Raw genomic sequence first — 19,828 nt, 5'->3', positions numbered from 1 at the left:
CTGTATTTTGGGCAAAAAGAAAAAATATTTTCATCTTTTACATTTTTAAATTAATAAAAAGGAAAATGGGGCTATGCAAAAGTTTAGGCACCCTGCATGGTTAGTACCTAGTAGCACCCACTTTGGCAAGTATCACAGCTTGTAATCGCTTTTGTAGCAGTCAAGAATCTTTCAATTCTTGTTTAAGGGATTTTATCCATACTTCCTTGGAGAAGTCTTCCAGTCCTCTGAGATTCCTGGCTCGTGTTGTATGCACTGCTCTTCCTTGGAGACGTCTTCCAGTTCTGTGAGATTCCTGGCTTATCTTGTATGCACTGCTCTTCCTTTGAGATGTCTTCCAGTCCTCTGAGATTCCTGGCTCATCTTGCAAGCACTATTTTTCCTTTTAGATGTCTTCCAGTTCTCTGAGATTCCTGGCTCGTCTTGCTTGCACTGCTCTTCCTTGGAGACGTCTTCCAGTTCTGTGAGATTCCTGGCTGGTCTTGCATGCACTGCTCTTCCTTGGACCCATCTTACAGTTCTGTGAGATTCCTGGCTCGTCTTGCATGCACTGCTTTTTTGAGGTCTAGCCACAGATTTTCAATGATGATCAGATTGGGAGACTGTGAAGGCCATTGTAAAACCTTCAGCTTGCGCCTTTTGAGGTCATCTATTGTGGATTTTGATGATATGTTTAGGATCATTATCGATTTGTAGAAGCTATTCTCTTTCCTCCTATTTTCTTCTCTTTTTTTAATTTCAGATTTTTACAGATGGTCTTATGTTTGCATCAAGAATTTGTTGAAATTTCATTGAATCCATTCTTCCCTCTACCCGTGAAATGCTCCCCATGCCATTGACTGTAACACACCCCCAAATCATGATTGATCCACCCCCATGCTTAACTGTTGGCAAAATATTCTTTTCCTGAAATTCTCTGTCCTTTTTTCTCCACATATGCCCTTGATCATTGTGGCCAAAGAGTTCTATCTTTACCTCATGGGTCCACAGGACTTGTCTCCAAAATGCATCAGACATGTTTAGATTTTCTCTTGCAGACTTCTAAGGCTGAATTTTATGGTGAGGACGCAGGAGAGGTTTTCTTCTGATGACTCTTCCATGAAGGCCATATTTGTGAAGGTGTCTCTGAACAGTAGAACAATGTACCACAAAAGTCTGCTAAATCTTCCTGAAGGTCTTTTACAGTCACGCAGGGGTTCTGACTTGCCTCTCTAGCAATCCTATGAGCAGCTCTCACAGAAATTTTGCTTGGTCTTCCAGACCTTATCTTGACCTCCACTGTTCCTGGTAACGGACATTTCTTTATGATATTTCGAACTGAGGAAATGGTTTCTTGAAAACGCTTTGTTATTTTCCTATAGCCTTCTCCTGCTTTGTGGGCCTCCACCATTTTCAGAGTGCTAGGCAGCTTCTTAGAGTAACCTATGGCTGCTGTTTTTTGTCACAAGGTTAGAGGCTGCTCGGTTTATATAAAGCAGTAAAATTTGCATCACCTGGCCTTTTCTAACGATAGTGATCAAACCATAACCCTGGAAGGCTAATTAACATCTGAAACCTTGGTCAACGTTATCTCCGCACACAAAACACCAAAGGTGATTAAACTTTTGCATCGACTCATTTTTTCTTTTTGTAATTTTTAAAATGTAAAAGATGAAAATATTTTTTTTGCCTTAAATACAGACAAAATGTGTCATGTTTAACTTTATGCCTATTAGCGATTATTTCATCTTCAACTTGCTTAACTGTTCACAATAACATACATTCTGACCAGGGGTGTCCCAACTTTTGCATGCCACTGTATAAGTACAAGTATGTAATATATATATATATATATATATATATATATATATATATTAGATAGATGATAGATAGATATGAAATGGATGGATAGATATTAGATAGGAGATAAATGTTAGAGGGATAGATTGATGGATGGATGGATGGATGGATGGATGGTTGGATGGATGGTTGGATGGATGGTTGGATGGATGGATGGTTGGATGGATGGATGGTTGGATGGATGGATGGTTGGATGGATGGTTGGATGGATGGATGGATGGGTGGATGGATGGATAGAGGGGTGGATAGAGGGATAGATAGAGGGATAGATAGAGGGATGGATAGAGGGATGGATAGAGGGATGGATGGAGGGATGGATAGAGGGATGGATGGAGGGATGGATAGAGGGATGGATAGAGGGATGGATAGAGGGATGGATAGAGGGATGGATAGAGGGATGGATAGAGGGATGGATAGAGGGATGGATAGAGGGATGGATAGAGGGATAGATGGATGGATGGATGGATGGATGGATGGATGGTTAGATGGATGGATGGATGGATGGTTGGATGGTTGGATGGATGGTTGGACGGATGGATGGATGGTTAGATGGATGGATGGATGGTTAGATGGATGGATGGATGGAGGGGTGGATAGAGGGATAGATAGAGGGATAGATAGAGGGATGGATAGAGGGATGGATAGAGGGATGGATAGAGGGATGGATAGAGGGATGGATAGAGGGATAGATACAGACAGGTTCCCACTGAGCAGATTAATAGGAAATGTACAGATAGAACATACATCTGAAAGTTGCATATGAAATTATAGAAATTATGTAGTTGCAGTATTGCTAAATTTAGGGGGCAATTACATTTGCAAATGAGTGATGTGAATACTGTAAACATCAGACATATGATCCTGCAGGTAGACCGGTGATTGCATCTCCTCTAACCTTAGTGCAGTTGGCGGCTTTGGCTTCCAGCCCGTCCATGGTGACCAGGTCTTTCAGTAAACTTGTCTCCTGATAACCTCCCTTTACTCCTTCCAGCTTGAAGTTGGCATATGGTCTTTCAAGAATTAAGCGTAAGCTTATGGCAAAACCAGCCATGTCAATGGCAAAAGGCCTCTTAGGGTCGAACACTGTTTTCCAGCCGATCACCCGTCCCGTTGGACCAAGTCTTGGAGATTCGTATCTCAAACCACCAACGAAAGCCACCGGCCAGACGGATACTGTCCTGGTGTATCGCATCTGTGGATGAGACAGTCAGACATTATTGGTAGCATTTCATTGCCGTAGAACAATACTTATCCTTGGCGACAAATTGAGGTTGAGAAAAGCAATAAATGTGATGGGACATCTATCAATCTTTGGGTTCTGGACCCCATCTTACCACTTGTCAAGGACACATAGTAGAGGTGGCCTAGCGTGTGTCAAGCCGTCTTCACTGAAAGCCAAATTGAAGTAAATGGCAAATAGTGTATACAGGACCCATATTCTTAATACCGTTGGCGATTTCCTACTGATCAAACATGACAAACCCAATAATGGGAATAAAAGGAAAACGACCATACCCAAAAACATTCCTGAGGGTCTGGACATAGTACGAAACTGGAAGAGGAGAGCCCATCTTTGCCAATTTTACCAGAATGAAAAGTGAACTCCGGGAAGAGTTGGCAAAGTTCCTGGGAGCTGCTTACATTTTATGAAAAGCATAATTTCTGGAGGATTTCTCATGTCTGGTGTCATTGGGTTAGACCTGTGATATCAAAACACATATTCGGGGGGGGGATGGTGTGAGCGATAAAATGGAGCATACTGTAAAGCACCAACAGAGGGAGTTGGAGCACAGGCTAGTGCAGGTTACCGTAAAGCATCCACTAGGTGAAAGGGGATAGTCGTACGACCCAGGATCGGTGCCAGGAGATAACGTGATACCAGGGGTTGAACAGAGACTGAGTCAAGGGAAGCTGGGAGAGAGCGTCAAGGACCGGAGGGGCACGGAAAAAGGCGTCAGTGATGAGCCATGGTCGGTGGCCAAGAGAGCAGATAAATGTGGGGAAACACAGGGAGAGGAGCAATGGCGAGGGAGCCAGAGAAAGTAGGACGGGAGTCAGGGAGGATGGACGCAGTCGGGAACAGGAAATGGAGGATGGAAAGATTCAAGAGTACGGGAGAACAGGATGGATGGGCAGGATCAAGTACTCACAGGGACCAGTGATCACGCTGCAGAGCAGAATTATAACTGGCGCCTGATCACCAGAGATGACCCCTAGATAAGGCGTCGTAATCCTAAAAACGAGGCACGGGAGAAAACTCCTCCCACAGACCAAGCCTCAGGGAAAGCCGACAGCTCTGCAGCCGCAGGGTCAAATAGGTCATGAAAAATAGCAGCTAAAACTTTTTGGTCAAAGGTACGATCCTCCAGAAAAGTTATCTCTAAAAGTTGAAAAGTATAGGTGAGCAAGGGGCCAAAAATATGTGATTGTATGTAGGTCCAAAGCCATCTAACTTGTTGTCTGGAAGATCTTGTAGGGCTGGTGGCTTCACCGATGCTATATTGGAGGAGGACAAAGATGTTTTTCGGAGTCTGGTCCAGTTCCTTATTAGATTAGTGCACAATTTTTTTTGTAATTTTGTGAATTTTGTAATCTAGGAGACATTTCCCCTGAAGTCTACTGTGATATTTTTCAAACTGCTTCTCAGTGTCAGGTAGCTAGGCAGAAAGGCCATTCATCTATACACTTTTGTCTCCTTCTTCGAACACATTTATCTACTGGAAGGAGAAGACTGGTTCCTTCTCATCGGTGAATGTTTATGATAAATTGCTTTAGCTATAAGCCATCGTTATGTAGTAGATTACGGAGAGTTAGTGCACGTCCTACGTGATATGTTAATGAGAGATATTAATCATCATGTCGCTCCCTGTATATCCGATATTCCACCAGGTCCTTCTTTCCCGCTGTAATGAACCCAAAGAAACCGGCTGCTAATGAATCAAAGTGTACGCGGCTTCTAAATTATTTGGGTTAAAATCACAATGTATTATTATAGTGCTCTCTTGGCGGTTTTACCGTTCTATTAATATTCTTCCCCTCCCCCATTTTTTAATTTCTACACCAAATTAAAAAAAAAAAAAGTCATTCTCTTAAGGGCAGTACAAATAAATCATTTTCATTTAGCTAGCTCAAAAACGTGGGGGTTGTCCAAAGGTCAACTTTTTGAAAAATGTGATGATCTTCTACGGCATAATGACTGTTCCTCTACGAAGCGAGGGCATTTTGCCCGCTAAGATCCGTGATTAAATCACAATTTAATTAAGGAGCATAAACGTATTGATTTTTCAATAGACATAAAATTGAAATCTCAACATTAAAGGTGATTAAGCGTGTTTGGGAAAGCCAATTACGTGGGAAAATTAAGATATCCACAATGTCTGAAGGCCAACCACGGCTCTCCAGAGAGAGATGTATATAATGTAGCCTCTTACCTCCTCAAACACCTCAAGACTGTACGTGTTGTCATCATCTGCAAAATAGACGACTCCTTCTGGTGGATTCGAAGCATTGATGTTGTCTCTGAGCCACCGAAGACCAAGATTCCTCTGCACAGTTCCACGAGGGGTGATGTCAGGTGTCCTTGACATGCCCACTTTTTGATTGTGTGGACTCTCAATGTTCAAGTGGGTGAAGTTCAGCCCTGCTTTCTCCAGTAGATTTGCCACCAGTTTTGTTTTTCTCGGGCTATCTTCCACCACAATCCAGTGCAAATTGACTACATGGAGAAAAGTGTTGGCCAATCGGACAAGTTCGGCCTTCTGAACTGGCCTGGTGTAGGTGGGAGTAATCACATAGATAACTGGAAGGTCTACATTCCAAGGTGGGGGTCTTGAGTAGACGTATGTCCTGACCACCACTGGGATCGCCCTGGTGGGATACTGGTTGACACATTGGAGAGACTCATCTTTGCTCGGTGTCACGTTACTGAAAAGAGGTTTGACAGTGGAATTGTCACCTATATCCTCTGTAAGAAAGAAAAGATGACCTTGATTAGGCTCAGAAAGTTCACGTAACCTTCAAAAGAAACAAAAGATTTCTGGATTTTTTCATTCCAAATGACAAAAAGTTTTCCAGTATCTAAGCTTGGAAAATGTTCATCCTTATAGTGTCTGTGACCTGGAGAATCAAGACTTGTGAGAAGAGTCACCACGACTTTGGGGATGGCGGTAAACCGGGGCTTCTAAGCTGACCCTCAGGCTAGGGGCCTTGTGTTATCCCTAATCTCGGGGATACCGTAAAGTTGGGGATGCCCGAGTCTCCTTCCTGGCTCTGCTCCTGACCATCCCTGATCTTATACCCCCTCCTCCAGGGGGTCCAAGACAGAAGCGTGATTTAACCCACAAATAGATGACGAAACTAAAACTGTCACACAACACACACACACAGAGGTATAAGACAATAAGTGATAAAAGGAAAACAAGAGCAGAGAGGAAACATCAACATGAAGGGTAAACCCCACAACAACAACAACAACAAGCACAAAGCAACTCTTTCTCAAGCAAGTCGGGGCCACCACAGCTCACAGACCAACACAGGATAAACTATAGTTGGCATGGGTAGAAGGTTTCCTCCAGCATAAATATGAGAGGATCAGATGTGACTGTCTTCCTTTCAACATGTGACCAATGAAGCCTTACAAGCAGGCTAGCCGAGGCTAACTTTTGCTAGCTTGCCTATGGCCAGACAGCAGGTTGACACCCGAGTCTGCCTGTGTTGATCAGAGACACCAGATAAACCATCGGGCGGAGAGTCAGAGTCTGCAATGTGAACAGAGCCTGATGCAGCCATGACAGTCGGCGAATCTTGAGAAAAACATTGTGGGACAAAGAGTCTCTTGACAATTGAGGCTCCAACAATCATTAATGTATGAGATAACCTTGCAGTAAGTGTACAATTTTCCTGCAGCGCCACCCCAGGGGAAATGAAGCATTACACCATACCCATTCAAAACAATGGACCTCATGTTTAGTACACAACAGTACAATCTTTGTAAACTGCATGAAGATTCTCAACAGAGTATCCCCTCCCCCTCTATTAAAGGGATTGGCCATTACTTTTTTTATTGATGTCTATCCTTAGGATCATACATCAATATCCGATCGTTGAGGGTATGGCACCCAACGTTCCCTTCTGGTCAGTTGTTACTGATGCCTGCGGCAGCTGGCAGGTGTCAGATGCTGCCGAAATACAGCATCTTCATCATTTCTATAGGGCAGATCTACCGCGTATTCAAAGAAAGTAGTGGCCAGCCACATTAACTTGTAACAGGGTGTATGACATGGGTTTTCTAAGGTCATCATTATGGAAATTCTGGGTAAATTTTATGAAAATGTAGGGATGATATGTATCAGCTTTTACATAGAGTACTTTTTTTTGCAGATATATTTTTGACTTGTCTCTTAAAAATAATAAATGATACGATTGCTATTCATTGTGAGATGAAATCACTTTCCTCCTGTTTTTCTAAAATGGATTTTACAGTCACTTGGCAACAAGATACAATCTGGTAAGTATCTTTAGCTATCGAATGCGAGGTATCATTATCACACTATTCCGCCTGAGATGAAAAAAAAAAATACTAAGGGAGGAATAATCGCCTTGAAGCAACACCAAAACGGAGCCTAAAGTGTTAACTGAAAATTAATAGGCCTGTGCCTAAGGGGGCAAAAAGTTTAGAGGCGGTATTTTCCTTGTCCGGTTTCTTGTCCTTTCACCTCCAGGCCAAGCATCCAAATGAATGAGAATATCCGGCACCCTCTGCTGGTAGCAGAGGGTATGTAAAGGGACTGGGAGTGGTCCAAACCGAAAACACCTGAGATCATGCCAATGTATGTAAGCGCTGTGGAATTAATAGCGCTATATAAATGAATAAAATTATTATTACTATTATTATTATCATCATAATGAGACTGCTTGCTGGCAGGGAATACTGATATTAACCCTCTCTTACCCAAAGGAAAGGGAATATATTTAAATAGCAGAGTCTCACAAGGAAAACTGAGACTCAGACCCAGAACCAGTCACTAAAGGCTGTGACATTATTCCAGCTGTTCCCCTGATTATTATGATTTTTGCTTTTTCTAAATCCACCATATGGTTCCCGAGATATGGGCCTTTTTATGTAGTGATAATTTTATGAGCTTCCTTGGGGGTGTGTCTCTCATAATTATGCATGGCAGTCTAAAGACACGCCCCCGAGCAACACCCCTTTGCAAAAACCATAAAAATTACTAAATAAAAAGGCCCATATCTCTGGAACCGAATGACGGATTTACAAATACCAAAAACTGGAATACTCAGGGGAGTGATGGGAATCAAATAATATAAAAAAATGTCCACTTTTTACCTTGTGACAAGTCTTTTAGCACCAGGGCCTTGGTGTGACTGTTACCTTTACATTAATTTGTGGGTGTGCAGTTGTTTCAAAGTGGGTTCAGTCCCCAAATATCTTCTTGTACATCCTGATAAACGTTGTGTATGGGACCGAACTCCCTACAAAGGGAACAATCTGCCCCCAGAGTGTTGTAAAAGGAAATTTATCGATTAAATAATTGGAGTAAAGGATAATGACTACATGTAGAATTTTAGTGGCTAAAGCAATCATTAAATACTTAAAGACCAGATTTTTTTTTTCTTTTGAGAATGTTATCACCTTATCGAGGGGAAAGGATGAGATTTATATGTAAGAAAGTCATTGAGTCCTGACTATACAAAGGTCGAGAACATTTAGATTTAATCAGCGGAATGTGCCGATGCCTGCGCCTAATATCATTGATTGGTTAGTCGTGATTAATGCAATGCCGGCCGCTGTCGGAGATTAGTGTAATCAAAGAAATCTATAAATATATTGAATCATTTCTATTTGTTCTAGAAGTTGTTTTTTTTATATCCCCAAATATATCACATTATACCACTATGGAGGAAGGAAGGAAGGCACTGACAGCAAAGGATATAATATAGGATAAAACAAGCCCCTGCCAGAGAATAGCTATGCGGTAAAATTATGGTTATTTTATACCAACCCAGTTTTTTTTGGGGCTTAAAGGGGTTTTCCATTTAAAAAAAATCTTGACTGCTTCTACAAAAGGAGACAGAAAAATGCACAAAACAAGTATGGCCGAGGCTCTTTGGCCCCTAGTTAAGCGTCAATTTGGTCTTGAACTCAAGACCTAGGCAAACTGAGACAGCCTGGTTACCAAGGACCTGTTTGTCTAGCAACTGAGTGTTGGTATTCTAAGGCGGGCTTTGCACACTACGACATCGCAGGTGCGATGTCGGTGGGGTCAAATTGAAAGTGACGCACATCCGGCGTCGCAGGCGATATCGTAGTGTGTAAATCCTAGATGATACGATGAACGAGCGCAAAAGCGTCGTAATCGTATCATCGGTGTAGCATCGTCGAATTCCATAATTACGCTGACGCAATGGTCCGATGTTGTCCTCGCTCCTGCGGCAGCACACATCGCTGTGTGTGAAGCCGCAGGAGCGAGGAATATCTCCTACCTGCGTCCTGCGGCTCCCGTCGGCTATGCGGAAGGAAGGAGGTGGGCGGGATGTTTACATTCCGCTCATCTCCGCCCCTCCGCTCCTATTGGCCGCCTGCCGTGTGACGTCGCAGTGACGCCGCACGACCCGCCCCCTTAATAAGGAGGTGGGTCGCCGGCCAGAGCAACGTCGCAGGGCAGGTGAGTGCATGTGAAGCTGGCGTAGCGATAATGTTCACTATACCAGCTATCACAATGATATCGCAGCTGCGACGGGGGCGGGGACTATCGCGCTCGGCATCGCAGCATCGGCTTGCGATGTCGCAGCGTGCAAAGTACCCCTTAGCCACTAATTGTCACTAAGACTTTTGCACAAAACTCATCAATTGTCATGGCGGTATCAGAAGCTGTTAACGTTAGAGATCCTAACATTTCACCCTAGGTTTTCTCTGGTGGTTATGAGCTACACAGGCAGGCTCAGGCATCAATCAGCTGTGGGCTCAGTCATGATCAGGCTAGCAAGAGTTAAGCTCTGCTAGCCTGATGATTACTTCTGGGATCACATGTTGTTGGAAGCCTATCACATTGGCTCTCTTCCTATTTAAGATTGTGGAAATTGTCTTCCTATGCCGACTAGGGTTTATTGCTGTGTTGGTCTGTGTGCAGGTGTGTCCTAGTCCTGCTTGTGATTATATTGTGTGGTTCTTGGAGTTGTTGTGGAGTTTTCCCGTTGTCTTGTTGTTTCCTTCCTGCTCTTATTTTTCTCCTTATCTTTTATTGTCTTACACCTTTTGTGTTGTTGTGAGTTCTCTTGCATCTTGTTGTTTCCTTCCTGATCTTATTTTCCTCCTTACCTCTTATTGTCTTTCTCCTTTATGTGTTGTTGTGGAGTTCTCCCGTCGACATATTGTTTCCTTCCTGCTCTTATTTTTCTCCTTATCTTTTATTATCTTACACCTTTATGTGTTGTTGTTGTGGAGTTCTCCTGTCATCTTGTTATTTCCTTCCTGATCTTATTTTCCTCCTTACCTCTTATTGTCTTATACCTTTGTGTGAACGTGCTGTGAGATAGTTTTGGTTTCCCGTTTTTCTATCTCTGTTGGTTTTATCAAACTCCTGTCCCGGTCCTCACCTGGGGTTGGAGGGAAGGGGTATAAGATCAGGGCTGGTCAGGAGTAGGGCCCAGAAGGCAGCTCAGACATCCTCACCTTCAGAGGTAACTCTGAGATCATGGATAGCTAGGGACCTCCTAGCCTTAGGGCCAGCCTAGGAGCCTCTGTCCTCAGCTTTCTCCATAATCACCATGGCACAAATCTCTCCAAATCTGATCAAGATCTGATTAATGACAGACACAATATTAACAAGTAATGGCTACCCTCGGACACAACTTGTTTTATTATAGATAGTTCAATAATTTGGTGCTGATAATCTTAAAATATCTTTGTGGCGGTTTCCGATATAGTGCTATATTGAGATAACATATAAAATGTGACTTCCTACAGCCACCACTAGGGGGAGCAGTGGAGTTTTCTGCATACTTGTTACACAATTGGTACAAACTAGTTTTAGTGAAAATCTGCTCAGCCTCGTCTGCTGGCCACTAATAGAAAAGATGCCGTCTTCTTCATGTTTTACAGACTTTGTAGAACTTTTTTTATATCAATATTATTGTTAGTGGGAAAGCCAGAACACAACATGAATTAAAGGGGTTATACACTAATGGGCATCTCCTTCTTAAAGGGGATTTGTCACCACTTCTGAAGTGGTCAGTTTTCGCTCCTATTTAAGTTCTGCTTCTCCCTTGAATATTCTCTTTGTCAAAGATATGAGCTGTTTTCATTTTCTCCTTTTTTTTAATTACCAAGGAGGTGTGGCTTAATAGGTAATTATGCATAGCCAACTAAAAACACGCCTCCATAGAATCTTGTGAGCCACGCCCCCTAGCATATAAAAATTAGCGATACATAAAAAGCCTATATTTCTGTAACACTATGGTGGATTTAATAAAAGTTAAAAAGAAATACTTGGGAGCAGTGAGAAATAAAATAAAAACAAAAACTAGCATCTTTTGACCTGGTGACAGGATGCCTTTAAGAAGGGGGATGTCCAGTAGTAAAAAACCCCTTTAATTCTGAGGTCTGTGTCACAGGTGACACAGTCATATGGTCTCTGGCCATAGAAGGTCACAGTATTTGTTTCATGATCCGGGCTGGTTTCCCCTGCTGTTGTCTCGACCTGGTCATGTCAGGGGTTACCTTTCCCTGCCTCGTTCCGAATCCTAGGGCACTATGTCTTAGCGCTGCACCTACGGTTCAGTATCAGTGATATTTCTGCCTTGCAGCTTGTATACTGGCTCTGGTGAGTGTTCCTGATCTGTTCTGCCTCTCCCTGCACTGTGTTCTGATCTGTACCCTCCACCGTTCATCTGCCCTTCCCGGTCTTTGACTCCCCATTCCTGTCTACTGTTTTCCCCTGTCCTAACCTGTTTGTCCTCCTCCCTTATCTGTACTTGGACTTCCCGGCCTCTGACCTGTATCCTCGCTCCTGACTCCGGCATTCGTCTCTCCCTATTGGTTTATATGCTACGGCTTCTGACCCTTTGCTAGCTCCTGACCACAATTTGTCTCTCCCTTTGCTACTGTCTAAGACCTCCTGCTGATGACTCGGATTACTGACTATTCTGCTGCCCCCTAGTGGTTGCTTGCTATACAGCACTCTGAAGCTACATTACCTGTGGCTTCCATAGCTTCAGTACTGCAGTGTGACAGTTTGGTTGGGCAGAATGCTCCCTGACTTTCCATTGTTCCTGCTGTCAGTATTCATAGGTATACATTACGTAGCTTTCCTGCTGGATTCATCTCTCCCCCTTTTGGATCCAGCAGGAGCTCGCCTTCCACCTAGCTGTTGATCATCAGTATTCTCTTGGTGCTTAAATACCCATTGCTTCCTTGGATTGGTGCTGGTGATATTTTCAGTTCATTCAAGCCTTGGTTGCAAGCAGGTGGCTTGTACTCCTCTGTGGTATCGTTGCTGAACTTCTACCTGTGTTTTCTGTAGATAAGTAGTTCATGCTTTTCTCTGTGTGTGTGTCCTCCTTGTGTCATCTATAGTGTGTAGTGGGGTTGACGAAGATCTCATCCCATCCATTCCCTATTTAGGGCCCAGCACTAGGGTTACTTAGGTTCTGCACTTATGCACCGAGCCGGATACCTGACCCTATCTAGGGGGTGAGGGACCCCAGGAAACAGCGGTAGGTTTGGTCAGGGGTCACCATCTCCCCCTTCTCTAGACACAGGGTTTCCCTTCCCTCTCGCTTGGTACTTCCCCATACCTAGCGTGACAGTCTGCTTTCCACTACTATCGATAGTTCGCAAAATATTACCAGGACCAATGTAATATCCCCGTCTTCACAGCAAAATAATAACATCCTTACTCACCTTCCGGGCCATCTTATTGCAGTCTCTCCTATTGGTCACAACAAGACATTGTTTTCCAGCCCCTTTAAGACTAGATCACCTTAAAGTCATTAGGACCCAAGACCAGATCCTTAAAACTATCAAGATAGGAACGACAGTAAAGACTGACACCCGGGCGCAGGAGAGGGAGCAGGAGAGGGCGCGGGAGAGGGAGCGTGAGAGGGAGAGGGCGCGGGAGAGGGAGAGGGAGAGGGAGCGGGAGAGGGAGCGGGAGAGGGCGCGGGAGAGGGAGCGGGAGAGGGAGAGGGCGCGGGAGAGGGCGCAGGAGAGGGCGCGGGAGAGGGCGCGGGAGAGGGAGCGGGAGAGGGAGCGGGAGAGGGAGCGGGAGCGGGAGAGGGAGCGGGAGAGGGAGCGGGAGAGGGAGCGGGAGAGGGAGAGGGAGCGGGAGATGGAGCGGGAGAGGGAGCGGGAGAGGGAGCGGGAGAGGGAGCGGGAGCGGGAGAGGGAGCGGGAGAGGGAGCGGGAGAGGGAGCGGGAGAGGGAGCGGGAGCGGGAGAGGGAGCGGGAGAGGGAGCAGGAGAGGGAGAGGGAGAGGGAGCGGGAGAGGGAGAGGGAGCGGGAGATGGAGCGGGAGAGGGAGCGGGAGAGGGAGAGGGAGCGGGAGAGGGAGAGGGAGAGGGAGAGAAGCGGGAGAGGGAGCGGGAGAGGGAGAGGGAGAGGGAGCGGGAGATGGAGCGGGAGAGGGCGCAGGAGAGGGAGCGGGGTGCGATCATATAATACCATCCACAGAGCACGGAAATATTCATGACCCTTGCGATAGGTTTTAGGATGGTGGCCATTAGTGGTTGTAGTGCAGCATTTTTTATTTATGGCAATGGACGGAATTTCTCAGAAATTTATAGATCTCACTTCCAACTTATTTACTTACTTCGTAAAAGGGTGAGGTAGCGGCCGGTCGGGTTTTGGTGCCACAGTGTTAAAAGAAGAGCCCATGGTAGGATAATGAGCAGTGTAGTGAGAAGGTTGCGTCTCCTCAGCATGCTGGTCTGACTGTGCGTGATCGGTCATTGCTTTACCTGCAGGAAAAGCAAAAAGAAAGCTAAATAATGGAGGGATCATTATTCTAGATCAATAGCACAAACAGTCACATTCAGCATTATAATACTGCCCCTATGTACAAGAATATAACTACTATAATTCTGCCCCTATATACAAGAATATAACTACTATAATACTGCCCCTATGTACAAGAATATAACTACTATAATACTGCCCCCTATGTACAAGAATATAACTACCATAATACTGCCCCTATGTACAAGAATATAACTACTATAATACTGCCCCTATGTACAAGAATATAACTACTATAATACTGCCCCCTATGTACAAGAATATAACTACTATAATACTGCCCCTATGTACAAGAATATAACTACTATAATTCTGCCCCTATGTACAAGAATATAACTACTATAATTCTGCCCCTATGTACAAGAATATAACTACTATAATACTGCCCCTATGTACAAGAATATAAATACTATAATACTGCCCCTATGTACAAGAATATAACTACTATAATACTGCTTCTATGTACAAGAATATAACTACTATAATACTGCTCCTATGTACAAGAATATAACTACTATAATACTGCCCCTATATACAAGAATATAACTACTATAATACTGCTCCTATGTACAAGAATATAACTACTATAATACTGCCCCCTATGTACAAGAATATAACTATTATAATACTGCCTGCTATATACAAGAATATAACTACTATAATACTGCCCCCTATGTACAAGAATATAACTACTATAATACTGCCCTCTATGTACAAGAATATAACTACTATAATACTGCCCCCTATGTACAAGAATATAACTACTATAATACTGCCCCCTATGTACAAGAATATAACTACTATAATACTGCCCTCTATGTACAAGAATATAACTACTATAATACTGTCCCTATGTACAAGAATATAACTACTATAATACTGCCCCTATGTACAAGAATATAACTACTATAATACTGCCCCTATGTACAAGAATATAACTATTATAATACTGCCTGCTATATACAAGAATATAACTACTATAATACTGCCCCTATGTACAAACATATAACTACTATAATACTGCCCCCTATGTACAAGAATATAACTACTATAATACTGCCCCCTATGTACAAGAATATAACTACTATAATACTGCTTCTATGTACAAGAATATAACTACTATAATACTGCCCCCTATGTACAGGAATATAACTACTATAATACTGCCCTCTATGTACAAGAATATAACTACTATAATACTGCCCCTATGTACAAGAATATAACTACTATAATACTGCCCCCTATGTACAGGAATATAACTACTATAATACTGCCCTCTATGTACAAGAATATAACTACTATAATACTGCCCCTATGTACAAGAATATAACTACTATAATACTGCCCCCTATGTACAGGAATATAACTACTATAATACTGCCCTCTATGTACAAGAATATAACTACTATAATACTGCCCCTATGTACAAGAATATAACTGCTATAATACTGCCCCTATGTACAAGAATATAACTACTATAATACTGCCCTCTATGTACAAGAATATAACTACTATAATACTGCCCCCTATGTACAAGAATATAACTAATATAATACTGTCCCTATGTACAAGAATATAACTACTATAATACTGCCCCTATGTACAAGAATATAACTACTATAATACTGCCCCTATGTACAAGAATATAACTACTATAATACTGCCCCTATGTACAAGAATATAACTACTATAATACTGCTCCTATGTACAAGAATATAACTACTATAATATTGCCACCTATGTACAAGAATATAACTACTATAATACTGCCACCTATGTGCCAGAAATGAACATTCCTTAAAAATGTGTGACATCTTTGGCATTGTGATGTGTGAAAAAACTGCACATATTAGGGTGACATTTTATTGTGGCCAGCCTAAGGCACACATGTGCAATAATCATGCTGTCTAATCACCATCTTGTAATCCCGGACCTATGAAGTGGATGCATTATCTCGGTAAAGGAGCGATGATCACTTTCCACAGATTTACACAAATTTGTGAACAATATTTGAGAGAAAAAGGCCTTTTGTACATAGAAAAAGTCTTAGATCTTTGAGTTCAGCTCATGAAAAATGGGAGAGAAAACCAAAGTGTTGCGTTTATATTTTTGTTCGGTGTGTATATATATATACAGTACAGACCAAAAGTTTGGACACACCTTCTCATCTCTAGTTAAGAGGAGACTTTGTGCAGCAGCCTTCATGGTAAATAGCTGCTAGGAAACCACTGCTAAGGACAGGCAACAAGCAGAAGAGACTTGTTTGGGCTAAAGAACACAAGGAATGGACTTTAGACCAGTGGAAATCTGTGCTTTGGTCTGATGAGTCCAAATTTGAGATCTTTGGATCCAACCACCGTGTCTTTGTAGAGAAGGTGAATGGATGGACTCTACATGGCTGGTTCCCACTGTGAAGCATGGTGGAGGAGGTGTGATGGTGTGGGGGTGCTTTGCTGCTGACACTGTTGGGGATTTATTCAAAATTGAAGGCATACAGAAGCAGCATGGCTACCACAGCATCTTGCAGCGGCGTGCTATTCCATCCGGTTTGCGTTTAGTTGGACCATCATTTATTTTTCAACAGGACAATGACCCCAAACACACCTCCAGGCTGTGTAAGGGCTATTTGACTAAGAAGGAGAGTGATGGGGTGCTACGCCAGATGACCTGGCCTCCACAGTCACCAGACCTGAACCCAATCGAGATGGTTTGGGGTGAGCTGGACCGCAGAGTGAAGGCAAAAGGGCCAACAAGTGCTAAGCATCTCTGGGAACTCCTTCAAGACTGTTGGAAAACCATTTCCGGTGACTACCTCTTGACGCTCATCAAAAGAATGCCAAGAGTGTGCAAAGCAGTAATCAAAGCAAAAGGTGGCGACTGTGAAGAACCTAGAATATAAGATATATTTTCACTTGTTTCACACTTTTTTGTTAAGTATTTCATTCCACATGTGATATTCATAGTTTTGATGCCTTCAATGTGAATCTACAATTTTTAGAGTCATGAAAATAAAGAAAACTCTTTGAATGAGAAGGTGTGTCCAAACTTTTGGTCTGCACTATATACATGTATATATGTATATGTATACACACTCAGACACACTCCGCTTAGTATGGGGTCAGTTCGGTGTTCGGCATTCTGTGGGTTACGGAGATTTCGCTGTTACGCTCTGTTTAGAATTAATTACATTCGGAGTCAGTTAAGCGGATGCCCAATTTTTTGTATCTGATTGTGATAAGAACGCACCAGAAATAATTGGATACAAATGAATAAATCAGTCCTGTGGTAATTGTCTACATCTATTTTTTTTCAGGTCGGAACTTTAGAAACCAGAATTTTCTGTGGCTTTATTTGTTCCCTTGATATTGTCTGCGGTGGCTGCTCTTTGGTGAGCGGGGGTCACCGGACCCCTGTTGAATTTTGAATTACAAGGTACAAAACTACTGACGCAGGATAGGAGCTCAGATAATAGTCCTATAGTTAGAGCTGAGCTCGAGCCTGGAAGATTCCAGTGGATTCTTAAAGTATCAACCTCGATAATTGTCTTTGAGGCTTTGGATGTGAGTAGAGCAGAAAACACGATGTAGCTCGAAATCAGTAAAACATAAGCAAAGTATTTACAAAGCGGCTTGATGATTTTTAATGTAGATTTAACGGCTGTCATGCTGCAAGACGTTGTTAAAAAGCAGAGCTCTACTTGAATGTTATTGTTTGTTTTAATAAACAGATGAAGGAAGAGGAAATTATCCGCCACGTTCGGCTTCCCCGCAGATGAAATTCAATGGCAGGAACTCAGGGTCTGTCAACTCCTTCAGAGAATCATGTATTTCTTTTTGAAGACTACGAGCTGTTCTTTTATACAGCAGTTTCCTGCCATTATTGATATATTGGAAAGAGAAGAATTAAGTGGGACACTTTTGAATTTTAGATGGGGACAAATATAAGGATCTTTACACCGAGCACTAAATTAAAGTATATTTCCCTCAGTATCTGTGCACCACTTGCAGCATTATTCATTTCAACCTTTCTATAATGTAAGTGAAAAAGAAGATCTGCAGTGTAAAGAAAGGAGAAAGATTGACTGACGAGGAAAACGGGTTGACACCAAGGAGTTTAAGGGTCAACCATTGTGACTTAAATGCTAAAGATATCCTGAAACCTGAGTTTAACTGTTGAGACCTAAGATTTTCACTGTTGTAATAGTTCCCTATGTGAAAGTAGTAGAATGCATGTGTGACCACAGCTCCATTTACTACTATGGGAGCAGAAGGGTGCATGCGTGACCATTTCTTTGAATCGATGGGAGTGGTAGTGCAAATGTGTAACCTCAACTCTATTTTATGAATCTATGACAGTGCTAGTGCGAAAGTGTAACCTCAACAGTGTTCCACAGATCTGTCACAATGTGACTTGTTGGATAATTAGAGATAGTGGCCCCCTAGCCTGTCCCACACACTAGGGGGCCCTATGCTATCCCTTACCTCAGGGATACTTCTAATGGTTGAGCTGCCTGAGTCCCATTCCTGGCCCTGCTCCTGACCAAAACTAATCTGATACCTCCCCTGTTGTGAATACTGTCTGGTGGAGTTCCGCTCTTGGACTCCCTCCTGTGGTCGCTGAGGTTAGATGTTAGATTCTGTTCCCCAGTTCTACACACCTGGTTTGCAGCTCAAACCTTGATTTTGGATATAGGTGTGTGTTGGCTGTTTTTCTCTGCCAGTTGTCTGAAATTCCAGAGACTATAGGAGTCTGACTTTTGTCCCTCTGGCTTCCCCGCTACCATGCTAAGTTAAGTTCATGGTTTTGCTTCATACTTTTCGTGTGTTATTTGCTTATGCTTCTGTGAATTATCTCTGAAGGTTTTTTTGTATCGTATCCTGTTTTGTTTGAGCCTTCAGATATGAAGAATTATATTCCTAGTCAGTCTTTGCTATTTATTTTAGCAAGGGTTAGTCAGCAGGGTATTATTTTTTTCCTACAATTTCACCAGAGTCTTATACGGATTGTGAACATGCGAGTATTAGATTACTCCTCTTTTTTTGCACATTCCGTGTAGGAAGTTTTGATAGGGTTTTTTCATACCAACCGCACGAGTTCCCTATGCTGTCTTTTGTATTTAGTATAGTGTGGCCTCTCTTTGCTCCATCTTGCTCTTACTGTGTATGTCTTTTCATCTTCGCTCACAGTCCGTACATGTGGGAGGCTGCATATTATCTTTGGGGGAAATCTGTTCTGAGGCAAGATAGTTTCTTTTCACTTTCTGCCTTGTAGGTTATGTAGTCCTCTGGCTGGGTTTGAGGCATCTAGGATTGTCAGGTATGCTGCCTGGCTACCTATAGTGTGGTGTTAAGTTCAGGGCTTGCGGTCTGTACATTATTACCTACAACTCTGGTGGATTGTGTTCATGGTAGTCATTGAACATCGGATCATAACACTCCCCTACCACCAGGGAAGGACTCTCAGGGGTATGACATGGTAACCAGGAGTAGGGGCACCTAGACTGGCCCACAGTCTAGGGGCCCTATACTGTCCCTTATTCCAGTGGTACGCCAGATGGTGGCGAGGTCTGGACCGCCAGTGTAGCCCTAACTCCTGAGTAGCCCTGGTCTAACATCCCCTGTTCCACACCCCCGGGGAGGACTGGGGGTAGAGTAAACAATCCAACAAATACCGACAGAACATCACTTGACAAGGACAAGTCAGGAGTGTAATGTTACCCACAGATAAAGAGCGCAAAGGAAAACCAAAACTCTGATACACAGCATACACACACAAAGGATTAGACAATAAGAAATTCAGGAGGAAAACAAGCAGAAGGTAGCTACAAAAGACAACAGGGGTAAATTACAAATTGGCAGAAAGCAATGAGCAATACTTTCACCAGATAGTATGGAACACCACCCTTCACAGACCAGCTAAGATAAACTATAGCTGATATAGGTGGAATGATTCAAC

At 42.9% G+C, this 19,828-nt stretch overlaps 1 protein-coding gene across 1 annotated transcript in view; it reads right to left on the bottom strand.

Annotated features, from left to right (window-relative positions):
* LOC142290859 (galactosylgalactosylxylosylprotein 3-beta-glucuronosyltransferase 1-like) overlaps nucleotides 1-19,828 on the bottom strand; it is a 178,526-nt gene that overhangs the window by 4,464 nt on the left and 154,234 nt on the right. The window contains exons 2-4 of the mRNA XM_075334903.1: nucleotides 13,668-13,815; nucleotides 5,271-5,803; nucleotides 2,735-3,031 (exon numbers count right to left, since the gene is read on the bottom strand). Coding sequence (XP_075191018.1) covers nucleotides 2,735-3,031; nucleotides 5,271-5,803; nucleotides 13,668-13,779 — 942 coding nt within the window. The 5' untranslated portion in view covers nucleotides 13,780-13,815. The remainder of the gene's footprint in view (nucleotides 1-2,734; nucleotides 3,032-5,270; nucleotides 5,804-13,667; nucleotides 13,816-19,828) is intronic.

This window comes from Anomaloglossus baeobatrachus, chromosome 2 (assembly GCF_048569485.1).
Source record: "Anomaloglossus baeobatrachus isolate aAnoBae1 chromosome 2, aAnoBae1.hap1, whole genome shotgun sequence".
Taxonomy (NCBI): Eukaryota; Metazoa; Chordata; class Amphibia; order Anura; family Aromobatidae; genus Anomaloglossus; species Anomaloglossus baeobatrachus.
The sequence above is the reverse complement of the archived record's forward strand: the minus strand, read 5'-3'. Positions and strand labels throughout refer to the sequence as shown.